At 47.0% G+C, this 12,990-nt stretch overlaps 1 protein-coding gene across 6 annotated transcripts in view; it reads left to right on the forward strand.

Annotated features, from left to right (window-relative positions):
• rtn4b (reticulon 4b) overlaps positions 1 to 12,990 on the forward strand; it is a 30,934-nt gene that overhangs the window by 12,831 nt on the left and 5,113 nt on the right. For 4 of the 6 annotated variants that reach the window (XM_076742690.1, XM_076742687.1, XM_076742688.1 and 1 more), the window contains one exon: positions 12,645 to 12,852. In XM_076742690.1, coding sequence (XP_076598805.1) covers positions 12,645 to 12,852 — 208 coding nt within the window. Of the gene's footprint in view, positions 1 to 3,874; positions 4,184 to 8,701; positions 8,971 to 12,644; positions 12,853 to 12,990 lie in introns of those variants that run through there. The other 2 variants (XM_076742692.1, XM_076742693.1) reach the window with 2 other exon arrangements.

Raw genomic sequence — 12,990 nt, forward strand, 5'->3', positions numbered from 1 at the left:
TTACCTTTGCCATCTGGTTTTAGCTTCTCTGTTCTCTGGAAATAACTTGAGATGCCAATCTGAAACCCAACACCACCTTATAGACCCCACCGCTCACTCACAGCTACATACACACTCATACACAGAGCAACCAACCACACCCTGTTAAAGGCTGAATAAGCCGCCACTCTGATTTATTACGTGCTTTACGATCTCTTCCACACCCTTTGATACATGGATGCAACAGGTTTTATGTACCTGAAGCAAAATACTGAATATCATTTAGTCATAAACTCTGTGCCAAATAATCTGAGCTCTAACGACTTTAGAGGGTGTTGAACTTCATATCCACGCTAAATATTTACCAGGGAGGCTCAGTTTGCCAAAATTTGTTTACGCCTGGAACAGTCTGCGACAGCGATTTTTGATAAGCGATAAGTCGTTAGTTGTTCAATCAGGCAAAAGAGGGAATATCTGGAGGTTCCAGCTTTTCTAGTGTGAGGATTCTCTGTTTTTCTCAGTTTAAAGATCACAGTGAACTGAATTTCTTTGGGTTTTTGGACTGTTGGTCAGACAAAACGAGACATCTTAAGAGAACATGTTGCCCTCTCAGAACTTTAAACAGGCATTTTCCAGTTTTTCTTTTTGTTTTCTGACACTTTATGAAAACAGTGGTCAGGATTGACGTGCAGTTGATTTGATTCCATTTCTTCTATTGATATAAGATAATTCATGCAGTCCGTAAAGAGACCACTTGATAAATACAACGACGCTAAACTAGACCTTGGCCTTGCCTTTGTTGTTGTGTAAAAGCCAGTGTTTGTCTCCTCTCTACTGTACCCTGAGCTAACTGTGAGCGTAACTGTGATAAAGCATCTGTGAAGTGTTTCATCAGACAGGCAGAGCTGCGTCCTCCTTCAGGCCTGTTAGAAAGAGATGAATCACCCCCAGGCTCTCTGAAGACCACACGCTCAGTCTTCATTTTAATGGATGACTCAGTTTTATTTAAACTGATATCGATCAGTTAATACACACACACTCAAATTAATGCCTACACGCACACACACGCACACGCGCGCAGTGTTTCATGCACTCAGAGTGGACAGGTACTGTGTAACTAGAGCAGTAGGACTTTGCTCTTTGGGACGAGCTGCCGACACTTTAACTTTGTGTGTGTTGGAGGGATCCCCTGTTAATTAAAGCCTCCTCCTCCTCCTCCTTCTCCTCCTCCTCCTCCTCCCTGCATTGCGACACTGGCAGGCCCACAAAGGGTTCTCCGACCCAGAAACCACTCAGCAAATGTTCTTCATTATGCAACTGGAGGTGCGGAGCTGCGATCTGAACATAAATCTCCCAGATCGTCTTCGTCACGCTGACAGCAGCTCGTTTCCTTTGTTGCTTCTCGCTGACGGATTGTTGAATCCGAGATGCGCTGATGGTACCAGAATGATGCACATGTTTTATGTCTTCAGTGGTTATTATTACGGTTACAGCTAACATTCGTTTTACTCATTAATTCTTCTGCAGGTTGTTTTCCTGACGTCGTAGTTTGGTCTCTAAAATGTTCCATCACAGTTTCAGTGACTCTTCACACTCATTGCTTTGTGTGACCAACAGTTCAAACCCAGAGATGTTTGGTTCATGATGAACAATAAATCAACTATCAGAATACTTCGTTCTGCATCCCGGCTAATTGATTAAGTTACTATTGGATGGCAGTGAAAGGGGCTTTGTTTGCATCTGATGCAGCAGATGCAGACCTGCTGTATAAATTGGTAAATGATCCCTTTCTTACAGTTAATATCTGGTTTTAATGAGTGAATATAACTGGAGGTTATGTCAGTGAGCTTTTACTTTTAGAAAATGTCATTACAATGAGCATCACCTGACGATGGAGTGCCTTCAGCAGACGACTCAGCTGATTCAGAGCTGGAAAATGAGCCAAAATGAACTCAGAATGATTTCAGGGTGATAATAAAATTAATCTCATCAGCATTTTTACTTGATAACTGATTCGTTTAGTTTGATTCATTAATTAACAGTTTGCTTTAGTGCTGCTTCTTTAGATGTTTGTTTCTGCTTTACTTCAGCTCTGTGGGGAAAATATGAAATTCATCACCATCTGACTTTGAAGGTGTATTTGCAGTCCTCACTTCTGTGCTCTGAATCACGACTGTGGTGTGTCGTCATCCCCGCAGGTTACATCAGCCGAAGTGGAGAGGAAAGTTATTCAGAGTCAGATGAAGGTGAAGGGTCGCGTTGAGCTGCTTCGTCCTCACAGAGACAAACTTTGTACCTTTATGTAACCGTCTCTTTCACCACTGAAGTTCACCGTTTCATGAACTGCAGGTCGCAGGTTTGTTTCCGCCGAATGACGAGACAGTCGGCAGGTCGTCACTGGAGACGAGTCACGGTCAAACGTGGTCAGTCTGTCCCGAAAATCCCGACAGATTCATCAGATAAATCAGACACTGAGAAAAATGTACCTGTCAGAGATCAAATGAAAGGTCCGAGCTCTGTAAGTCTTTTTTAGTTGAATAATTCATCTGGTTTGAGGACCTGTGGACAATAAAAGCATGAAACCAGTGCAGGCAGGTAATCAATAGAACGTTTGATAAGAGGATGCGATTTTAATTTTCTGTTGGGACTGAAGCCTCATGTTTGAATGAGGTTTTCTGTGAGGGTCTGAATGTGGCTGATGACAGAGGATGAAGAGGTAGTTTATGAAGATCAGGTGCCCTCTGCTGGCAGAAGGCAGTGATTACTGCTCGGAGGATCCCAGTCGAGCTCCCTGCTGTGGACCAGTTAATCGGACACCACAGGCCGTAGAAACAGTGATGTTTCTGTTTGTTCAGGCCAGATAACTCAGATCTCGTCAGCCTGTGAACACGCTCCAGCCTCCGTCACTGCTCTTTGTACTTAAGGTGGATTTCTTTGTTCTGAGCTCCTGGTTGGAAAACGGCCACGTAACAGCTTGTAAAATCTTGGCGGCAGTTGAAAATGAGCTAATTTGGCAGAAAACCAGCCATTATTTTGTGTTCTTTTCCATCAGCTCCCTGTCGACAGCCGTGAAGGTGGCTGGAAGGTTTGAAGCAGTTCAGCAGTTCACTGAGGTCTGAGTCTGGTTCTCCAAAGACCAGCAGCTGAACAAGAACTTTGACTTTCAAAGATTCAAACCAGGAACCAGTCAGCCGATTAGCTGACAGTTTCCTCTCACTGGAAACCAAATTTCTTTAGGTTTTGGATCAAAACGGGACGTTCTGGCTGTGGGAAACTGTGATGAACATTTTCACTGTTTTCTAACATTTTAAAGACGAATCTATTGTGAAATAATTGTCAGATTAATCGATAATGAAGATAATTGTTGCAGCCCTAAAGGAGCAGTCTGAGCAGATTCGGCGTTTAATACCAGCTTCCAGTACTTCACAGGTCTGTCTGGTCTGTATTGCAGTACTGAACTGCAGTACTTTTGGCTGCTGCTTTGTTTTTTACCTGCTTTGGTTGAGAAGAATGTGCAGGTGTTTCTCTGTGGTTGTATTTATGTATCAGGCAGCATCGACGAGTCACAGAGATGGACAGGAATCATTCACCGGCTCACTGCTTCGTCAGCACATCTGACAAAGCAGAAGGAGGGAGGAGAAGGAGGGAGGAGGAGGAGGGATGACGAAGGGAAAGTAGGGTGAGATAAAACACGAGGGAAAAGGGGGAAAGTGGGGAGGAAGTTAGGGAAAAAGGAGAGGAAAGGGAAGAGCAGATTGGGTGGAGGTGAGGGGGAGGAGGGAAGGGACAGCCTGCCAGAAAGCTTGAGCAGAGAGGGAGGAGGAGGTGAGGCTCAGAGGGAGGAGGGGGAGGAGGGGAGGAGGAGACGCTTATAGTTGCTGCGTCAGAGCTCTGGCAGCAGACAGTCAGCTGACAGCTCGCCTGCAGGAAGGAGTCCGTTCGCTCGCTGCAGTCGTCTCCCCCAGAGGAAGCCTCGCTCGGGTTCTCCCCACCCTCCCTGTCTTTCTTCCTCCTCCTCCTCTTCCTCCTCCTCTGCCACCGCCTCCTGCAGCCAAACGCACACACACATTTACTCAGCCACATTTCCGTTCACTGCCTCTGCCCGGTTTGTGTGGAATGTGTGTTTGCTGATCGGACGGCATGGAGAACAACTCTGTGGACAAAAGGGAGAGCGAGCCGGCGGCGAAGCACTGGAGAGAACAGGGTACACCTCCACCTTTCTGTCTTTGTCTTTGGCTTGTTTGACACTTTCTCTGAGGCTGTCTCTGTCACTGATCTGAGCACAGCAGAGTGTGGACGCCGTTCACTGCTGCGAGCTGCTTTATGGCTTTGGCTCTTCTTTCATGCTGACTGTGAAATAGATGTTTGACACTGATGCTTAAATAAAGACGAACTCTTGTTGGATGGCAGTCGATGGGAAACGCCGTCAGACGTTGCAGCACATGTAGCTGAACGTCCTCCACTGCTGGTCCAAACACAGTCACACCAGGTTTGGAAACTTTGAGCCAAGAGATGAGAAAACTGAGGCTGAATGCTGGACTGCAGAGTATTTCCACTTGTCTTCATGGTGTTGAGTATTTTACTCAGTATTAGGAATCAGAGAGCTTCTGAAGGGGGAATGAAGTGGAAACTGGAGGTTTAAGAGGTTAACTTTTTAATCAGGGTTCTTCTTCTTGTTTACGCTGTGAGGTGTGCCTGACTGTGACCCCTGGCCTGCGTTCGGGACGCTCTGTGTCCTCACAGGTGCGTGGCTGCTGGTTTTTCTGGACAGTCATGCAGCTCTCGTCCTTGGCCGACTGCAGCAGCTACAGAGAGGACCTTTGGACAGTCAGCTACTGTGACCAAAGGTAGACAGAGAAGAGGAGCAGGGAGGGATTTGAGGGTGGAGTGACGTTAGCTGGCACTGTAATGATTGGCTAGTGTGTCGAGGATATGCTAATGAGGTGGAGGAGAGTCAGGCCAGAGCTTTCTGCACAGGCCTGCTGTTACTGTGTGTGTGACAGACAAATGATCGAATGAATCAGAAGCTCCGGGATGGTTTTGTGTTCCTGGGTTTGAAGTTGAATATTGAGCATCGTGATGTCTGTAACCAGCTTTGTTAATGAGTCATTAGAGTGAAACGGTCCCTCCATGTGAGAGCTGTCAGTCAACAGGTCGTTAATCCTCTGAAGTCGCGCTCAGCGATTATAATCCAGCACACTTTTTGTCACGGTTGGTGAATATCTGCTTGCGGCTGAAAACAAATCCATCCATTGGTGAGCTCGTCCACCTGTTGGTGTCGATGCCTTGGTGAGGCGCCTTCATGAGCTTCTGAAGCAGCGTCTGTTTGGCCTTCTCCAGAATCACTGAGTCCACCTGAAAACCAAACGATTCAAGCTTCCAGCTTCTCAAATGTGACATCGTTACACTAACCAGAATATGAATATCGATGTTCCATCCTTTTACAGTCATTAAAGACATGACAAGTTCCAGAAGGCCACAGAGGGTCATCGGTGTGAAACCCCAGAGGTGTGCAGTTTACATCAGATCATTGACGAAACAGCTACAAACAGCTTTTCTCATGTTGAGCAGTCGCAGCCGTGTGGTCGGTCTGGTCTGTCATTGGCTGCTTCTTCAGGTGCGTGGTTGTACTTGTACTTCAGATATCCTTGGAGAAGGTTGTTCCTGACGTGTTTCTATATAAAAGAATACGCTTACATCATGAGAATCAACTCTCTGGTTTAAACGTCATGGCAGTAAAGTCGTGTTTACTTCCTCTAATGTTGAAGCTGTTTGTCGTGAATATGAAACTGAGAAGTTCATCATATAAAGGGAAAGTATGGCTCTGCATGTAGACGTCACACAGTTCAAACACACAGAGAGCAGCAGCCTCTTATCTCAGGCCGTGTCCTGTCTGTCGATGCATCAGATCTGAGGCCGTAGCTGCTCAACACTGAAGCCTGTGTGTGTGTGTGTGTGTGTGTGTGTCTGTCTGTGTCTGTCTGTGTCTGTGTGTGTCTGTGTCTGTCTGTGTGTGTGTGTGTGTGTGTGTGTGTGTGTGTGTGTGTGTGTGTGTGTGTGTCTGTGTCTGTGTGTGTGTGTGTGTGTGTGTGTGTGTGTGTCTGTGTCTGTGTCTGTGTGTGTGTGTCTGTGTGTGTGTGTGTGTGTCTGTCTGTGTCTGTGTGTGTGTGTGTGATGCGTGTGTGTGTGTGATGCGTGTGTGTGTGTGTGTGTGTGTGTGTCTGTGTCTGTGTCTGTGTCTGTGTGTGTGTGTCTGTGTGTGTGTGTGTGTGTGTCTGTCTGTGTCTGTGTGTGTGTGTGTGATGCGTGTGTGTGTGTGTGTGTGTGTTTGTGTGTGATGCGTGTGAACGGGTGATGAAGCAGCAGGACGTGCTCGCTGTAGGAAGCTGCTGTGCGTCCGTCGGGAGGGTTTGTGCGACAGGCCGAGTCGCACAGTGACTAAGCAGGTTTGGTTGTGTGTCTGAGGAACAGTGTGTTGAACAGTGTGTGTGTGTGTTAGAGGCTCTGTCGTTGCAACAGTGGTGAATTAACAGGGCTCTGTGTCAGAAGTCAGACTTATCACCACGTTACATCGTCGTCCCTCTGACCTCTCACACATTTTTCACCCTCCCCATCCAGACTGAGGTCACCGTGTGATCGCCAGAGCGGCTGGACTCAGTGCAGTCAAACGGGCAGGAACATGAATAAAGGAGCACAAATGAGTTTGGTCACACTGTTTGTGTGGAGAAGATTTTCTGTGACTGTCCGAATGGGAAACTGAAATAATTTAAGCATGTCTCCACTTCCTGTTTTTGGCTCTACTTCCTGTTTGTAGCAGATGATTTGAATTGTGAAGTTGAGAACAGATTCACAGGAGCGTCCTGTGATGACGTTTGTTTTAGCTCATTAAGTCCAAATGAGGTAACGTTACTGATGAGCTGACACAATAAGGCGATCAGTCGGCTGAGAAAATTAATCAGTCATTTTCAGGCTAAAATGTTGAATTTCTGATGGTTCATCTTCTAAAATGTTTGGATTTGCTGTTTACATTATAGTCAACTGAGTATCTTCTAAAGATTTAAAGACTGATTGTTACTTTCACTCCTATTAATGACCCACAAACGAGCAGAGGGAGTTTTCATTGTGATGGATGATGTCGTGTCCATCGGTGTGACCCTCTGTCTGTAACCAGCATGCAGCACTGTGCTCAGTGCACCGATGTATCAGGTAACATCAGCTCGTTGCAGGTGTATCTGTATCTGTGTAGCTCTCAGCTGTTAAATGTCCCTCTGATCAGATTCTCTGTGTCACTGTCGAGCGATATTGTCCGATTTTTAGAACTGAAATATTGATCTCATTATCAGCCTCGTACACACAGCACGTGTCGAGCTTCCTCACCTGTGTGTTCACCTGTTTTCGCTGCTCTGAGTGTGTGCCTCAGATCCTGCAGCCTGGAGCACTTTGACTCAATTACAAAAATACTGAAATAAAAACGGGCTGGACTTTGGACTGAGCTACGTGCAGTATGATGGTAATCGGTTAACAACAATATAATTTTAGTGTGGGATGATGACTCAGGGCCCTGTTTCAGCGATCGACTGGGAGGAAACTGGTGGATTTGGGCCAGCTGCCGCCCTGCAGCTCATTGATCACATGTCGTATCATTAATGGATGAAATAGAAACTCTAATCAGGCCTGATGCTTAAATCCTGGTTGGTTGGTTGGAGGTCTCTGTTTTGGAGCCAGTGGCTCAGTTCTTGGACCGCAGCTCTCCCAGCATGCACCTGGTGCTCCTGGACAGCTCGTAGCTCCTTACATGGGTTTTTAACTGGAGCGGATCTCTGATGTACAGGCTCGCTTTCTTCCGTTCCCGAGGGTTGGATTTGAATTCCTAACTTTTATCTTTTCTTCTGGCATTTCTGGAGCCAGTTTTCCTTTTACAGCCACATTATGCAACACACATCCATCCTCCTCCTCCTCCTCCTCCTCCTCCTCCTCCCCCTCCTCCTCCTGCTGTCTTAATCTTTGTTGGAAAACATGTTTCTTCATGATAACTGATGGCCTTTCACACACATACAGCACACACCTCTGTCTGTCCTGGCTGAACTTTGGTCATTAAGCAGCGTCGCTGTATGTTCTGTGTTTCTGAATCATTCGTTCATTAAAGATGTCGAAGAGCAAACTTCCTTCATCTGTCATGCAGTGAAGGAAAACCACACAGTGAGTCCATCGTGAGGTCTGCTGCTGGTGTATGTTAACATAAACAAGACATTTAGATTTTTTTAATGTCATTTATTTGAATTAAAACTTTATTTATACAGCACAAGTCTTACATTAAATGCAACTCCAAGTGCTGAACATGAAGAATTAAAAGGAACATTTGTTTGAATAAAAACGTTTCAGTGAATAGACTAAAGGACAGTTTAATAAAACTATTAATCACAGAAGAAAATTCAGTCAAAGTGCAAGACCCCGTGGGTCTTAAACCAGAACCCGTGAACCACTACAGCCAACAGGTAGCCAGTGCAGGTGTCATGTGGTCTCCCTCCGGTCCTGGTCAGCTCACAGCCGCTGGGTCTTGTGAAGGAGGTGGTCACAGCAGTCCAGTCTGCATGAGTTCATCAGTGGGCCTGATGGAGAGACAGACGGAGCATTTTTCAAAGGATGAAAGACAGATCTGCTCACATGCAGCCTGCAGCTGGAGGTCCGTCCGTCCGTCCGTCAGTCTGTCTGTCTGTGCAGGTTTAGAGACCTGCTGAGAGGTGATGGAGGCCTGCTTTCTCTCTGCGGTCGTTTGTTTGAATGAAGGAGAAACAGCATCACAGTCACAGAAAGGACTCAAAGCAAAGTGTAACAGCAGTGTTTGAGCCGTCGTCCATCCGTCCGAGCTGCGCATGTCTCTCCTCCTCTCCTCCTCTCCGTCTCTCCCCCCCGCTCTCACCTCTCGTCAGCCAGGCGGAGCCGCCGTGCTGCTGTGTGCTTAGCGGAGGTTCAAGATGGACGCCAAACGGGGTTAGTGTGGTGATAATCTTTTGTTTACCGACCGTCTCTCTCCTCTTTTACATATCGCATTTGCTTACGGTTATGTGGCGTTTCTGAGTGACGGAGTGTTTGCATGAGCACCGGGACTGTGGCTTCAGCCCGGGAGGGTTGGAGGCGGCGGGGCCGCCTGCGGAGGTCATGCCGGACGGTTTGACGTTTTGTCCCCGCGGTGGGGAAAGGGCTGTTAGTGGAGGCTGCCAGACGGCATCCCGAGGACGATAATAAAACGCTTTGGGACGCTGACCATGTTGAAGAGAGGGCGATCGGGCCGGTGATTAAACATAGCGAGAAGTGAAACGAGATCAGCGGCCGGGGTTTAGCTAACTTAGCTGAGATGCAGGGTCTATTTTTAGGCAGGCTCCGGCGATGCTAGCACGCCTGCTACCATATGTAGCCAGGGAGTCGCATTTGGACCGCGGACCCTCCTCCTCCTGGCTTGTCGGCTGCTCGGTCCACGTCGTTACGGTCAGACAATGTCTCACTGTCAAAGCAACGAGCACAGCTGCTGCCACCGCGATGCTAACAGAGCTAGCAGCACGTTAGCATACCGAGCAGTCAGATGATGAGGGGAGGGCTAGCTGTAAGCTAACGGTCTAGCTAGCTGTCAACGCCCACGTTTACGCTCTCTTTGCTCAATAAGCCTCCAGAAGAGAAAGCATCCCCTCAGTTTGTTATGATTTTAGTGTCTGAATAACCTCCAGAGAAGCAGCTCAGGGGGTTACAGTCAGTTTAAAGCCGCCCTTCAGAGGCGCCGTCTTTACTGCAGCTCAGTCCGTGTGAATGAGTGGAAGCTCCGCGTGTCATCAGGCAGGAGCTGCTTTAAAAGGACCATCGTTAAGAAAACTCCAGATACTCCATGAAAGGCTTCAGATGTTTTCTGTGGTCATTAACTGAGCAGATGGTTGGTCACCGAGCAGCAGAGAGGCTGAATGTACTTTATGTGTGAACATAACAGCAGCTGATGGTAAACACAGTTTGATGGACCTTGGTGGTTTTTATTGGTGTTGATGATAACTGATAACAACGAGCTGCATCGTGTAAGGGAGCAACAAACTACACATTTACAAATCAATTCAATCTGCCTTTTCCAATGGACATAAACAATAATGACGCTCAGGTCAAAGTGTCCTTTTGTCTGACAACAATGACAAACCTAAAACATTCAGTTTATTATGAGATAAAGAGAAGCAGAAAGATGTTTTGGGGTTAGATTTCTGTTGAAATGAGCTCTCCGTCATACCAGAAACACCAGACACGCGTTCATTTTCCTCAACACTGAAAATCCAATCTGGAGTTTTACTGTTCATCTGCCTTAAATGGGATACATCACTTTGGGCTCTGAGGAGTTGTGATCATTGTGACCTATAACAAATTATTAATTGATAATGAAAAGGATTATTAGCTGCAACACACATTTATTGTTTAGGCCAATGAAAAATACTGTAAAGTCCAAGAGGGCGTCTCGTGGACCAATGGTCCTGAACACAAAGAATTTTCAGCATTTTATGTGATGATCTGTTTTGTGGATGGTGGATTTGTGAACGTGTGAACGGTGAACGTGTGAACGGTGTCCTGCAGCTGAAGTCGACAGTTGGATTTGTCCACTTGGCATCACCTTGTTACAGGAAATCAGATTTGAGGTTTTCAGCCTCATAAGCTCTTTTATTGGCTGTTGAATACTCTGGTCAGCTGCCAAACATATTGTGGCCTCTCAGTCAGTCTGTGTGCTGAGCAACATGGCCGCCCTCGCTCACAGCACCTGCCATTGTCTCTCTGCACAGATCGGCGCTCAGCCTGCAGCCTCAGTTTGCATTTTAATGCTCCTTTATCTGTGAACACATACAAGACCTCAAGACTCTTTATGCTTTAATGGTCGGAGATGTGGATTATGTGCTTGGTGAATTTCAAAGTGAGTCCATAGTTATTACAGCTCTGATAAGTGAGGCAGAAAATGTTTGACACCTTCTCATCGTTCGCTCAGAAAGTACAGCATGTGTCCACCGTGACTGACGTCAGAGGCTGCAGGAAACTCAGGACTCCTTCACTTCTAATATTGTCCGCTGACCTGCCTGGAATTCCCTGATGAAACATAAGCATGCTTGGTGCAGGACCAGGTCGTGAGCTCAGCTGTCTCCCAGCAGAGTCCGACCCCCGGCCGCCTCTGCAGCTCCTCACAGGGCGAAGAGACTCCTGCAGACCCCGTTTGTCAGAAAGAGCCAAGAACCTGCAGTTTTAATGGAAATGTGGCTGCAGTTAATGAATATTTTCATCAGTTAAGCTGCAGATCATTTGATTCTTTTAGTCTATAAAACATCAGAAAACAATGAAATGTCAATCACGTTTTCTCAAAGGACAAATTGATTTTATCTGATTATCGGTCCAAAAGCCAAACATGTATCAGCAGTTTCACTCTGACAGCGACTCGAATGATTAATTTTCTGTCAATCGTCTCATCAGTCTTTTGGTTTATCGTTGTCCCGTCGGCCGTGAAGATGCGTTTCATGCAGTCTGGAACGCGCTGTTTCATCACAGTCGTCTGTAAAATGCTGCCAAACTGGAAACTCTGCATTTGGCAGGAAAAAGTTTCAGATTCCACGAGAACAGCCGTTATTGTTATTCTCAGCCCTCTTGTTCGCGGCCATTTTGCTCATCAAAACCTGGCGGAGGGACAGGAAGCGGGGAGGAGAGCAAACGAGTTTCAGCGTTTATCAGCAGGAATCTGAATCAGACTCTGAGTCTCACTAAAATAAGTCTCATGCAAGTCAAAGCCGACGACCTCGGTTACATCACTTGGAGGCCGTTAGTGTTTCATGGGGGTGAAAAGCAGAAGGCGATCCAGCCGGCAGAGCGAGGAGGAGGTTTGAGTCAGAAGTGCAGCGAGTTTCCTCCTGCAGGGGTTTTAAAAGTCTGGGTGAGTCTGACAGTGCGTGACCTCTGACCCCCAGCAGAGCTGCACCACAGGGCTCAGTGATGGAGGAGACGGACTTAAAGACGCTCCACCTCCACCCAATCACATGCAGCGGCCATGTGACGGGACGGAGAGCTGAAGCAGAGAGTTGGAGCTGACAGAACAAACAGTGTTTGAAACGTTTCCCTGAGCTCGTGTTAACTGAACGCTCACTCTTCACGTCAGACCGGCTTCACGTTTCCTCTGAAGCTAAAACAAATCGATCTGTGAGTTTCTCGTTATTCCCAATCACTGTGTCCCTCGTCTTCTGTCTGTCTCAGTGTCGAGCAGCAGAAGCACGTTCACTGCTTCATCTCTTACTGAGCATGCTGACGATCAGTAGCTGGTTAATTGTTAAAGATGATGGAAAACAAAGAGCACGTTGTTTTCTCAGCCGCAGTGTGTATGTGTGAACCAAGTGTCTGCACAGGCAGTGATGCGTTTCACATCAGCCAGCAGCGATTGGTCTACCAGAGCGGGGGGGGTTGTACCCATAATTATCAGACAGTAGATGTGAGAGAGGTATTTGAGCTGCAAGTCAAATATTTAGATTGTAATAATGAATGAATACCTTTACTGAAAGACTCGGCTCAGACTCACTTCAGCTGCTGCACAGCAGGTTTCATCTGAGGACATAAAGTGGAGCTCAGCCACTTCTGTCACTGATCAACACTAACCATCTGTCCTCCTCCTGCAGTGGTGGATCTCCTCTACTGGCGTGATGTGAAGACCACGGGCGTGGTGTTCGGCGCCTCCCTGCTGCTCCTCCTCTCGCTGATGGTGTGCAGCATCGTGAGCGTCTGCTCCTACATCGGCCTGGCTCTGCTCTCAGTCACCATCTGCTTCAGGATATACAAAGGCATCCTGCAGGCCATCCAGAAGTCAGATGAGGGTCACCCATTCAAGTGAGTACCAGCAGGAGCGTCTGTGGATTTCATTTGAGGAAAGTTGAGCGTGAAACGTTCAGAGCATCTTTAGCTCGTCTGCTTTCTGGTGTTATGGTGCTTGTGCAGCTCAGTCGACCTTTTTTTATTCTGTATGTT

This window comes from Chaetodon auriga, chromosome 11 (assembly GCF_051107435.1).
Source record: "Chaetodon auriga isolate fChaAug3 chromosome 11, fChaAug3.hap1, whole genome shotgun sequence".
In the NCBI taxonomy this organism is placed as follows: domain Eukaryota; kingdom Metazoa; phylum Chordata; class Actinopteri; order Chaetodontiformes; family Chaetodontidae; genus Chaetodon; species Chaetodon auriga.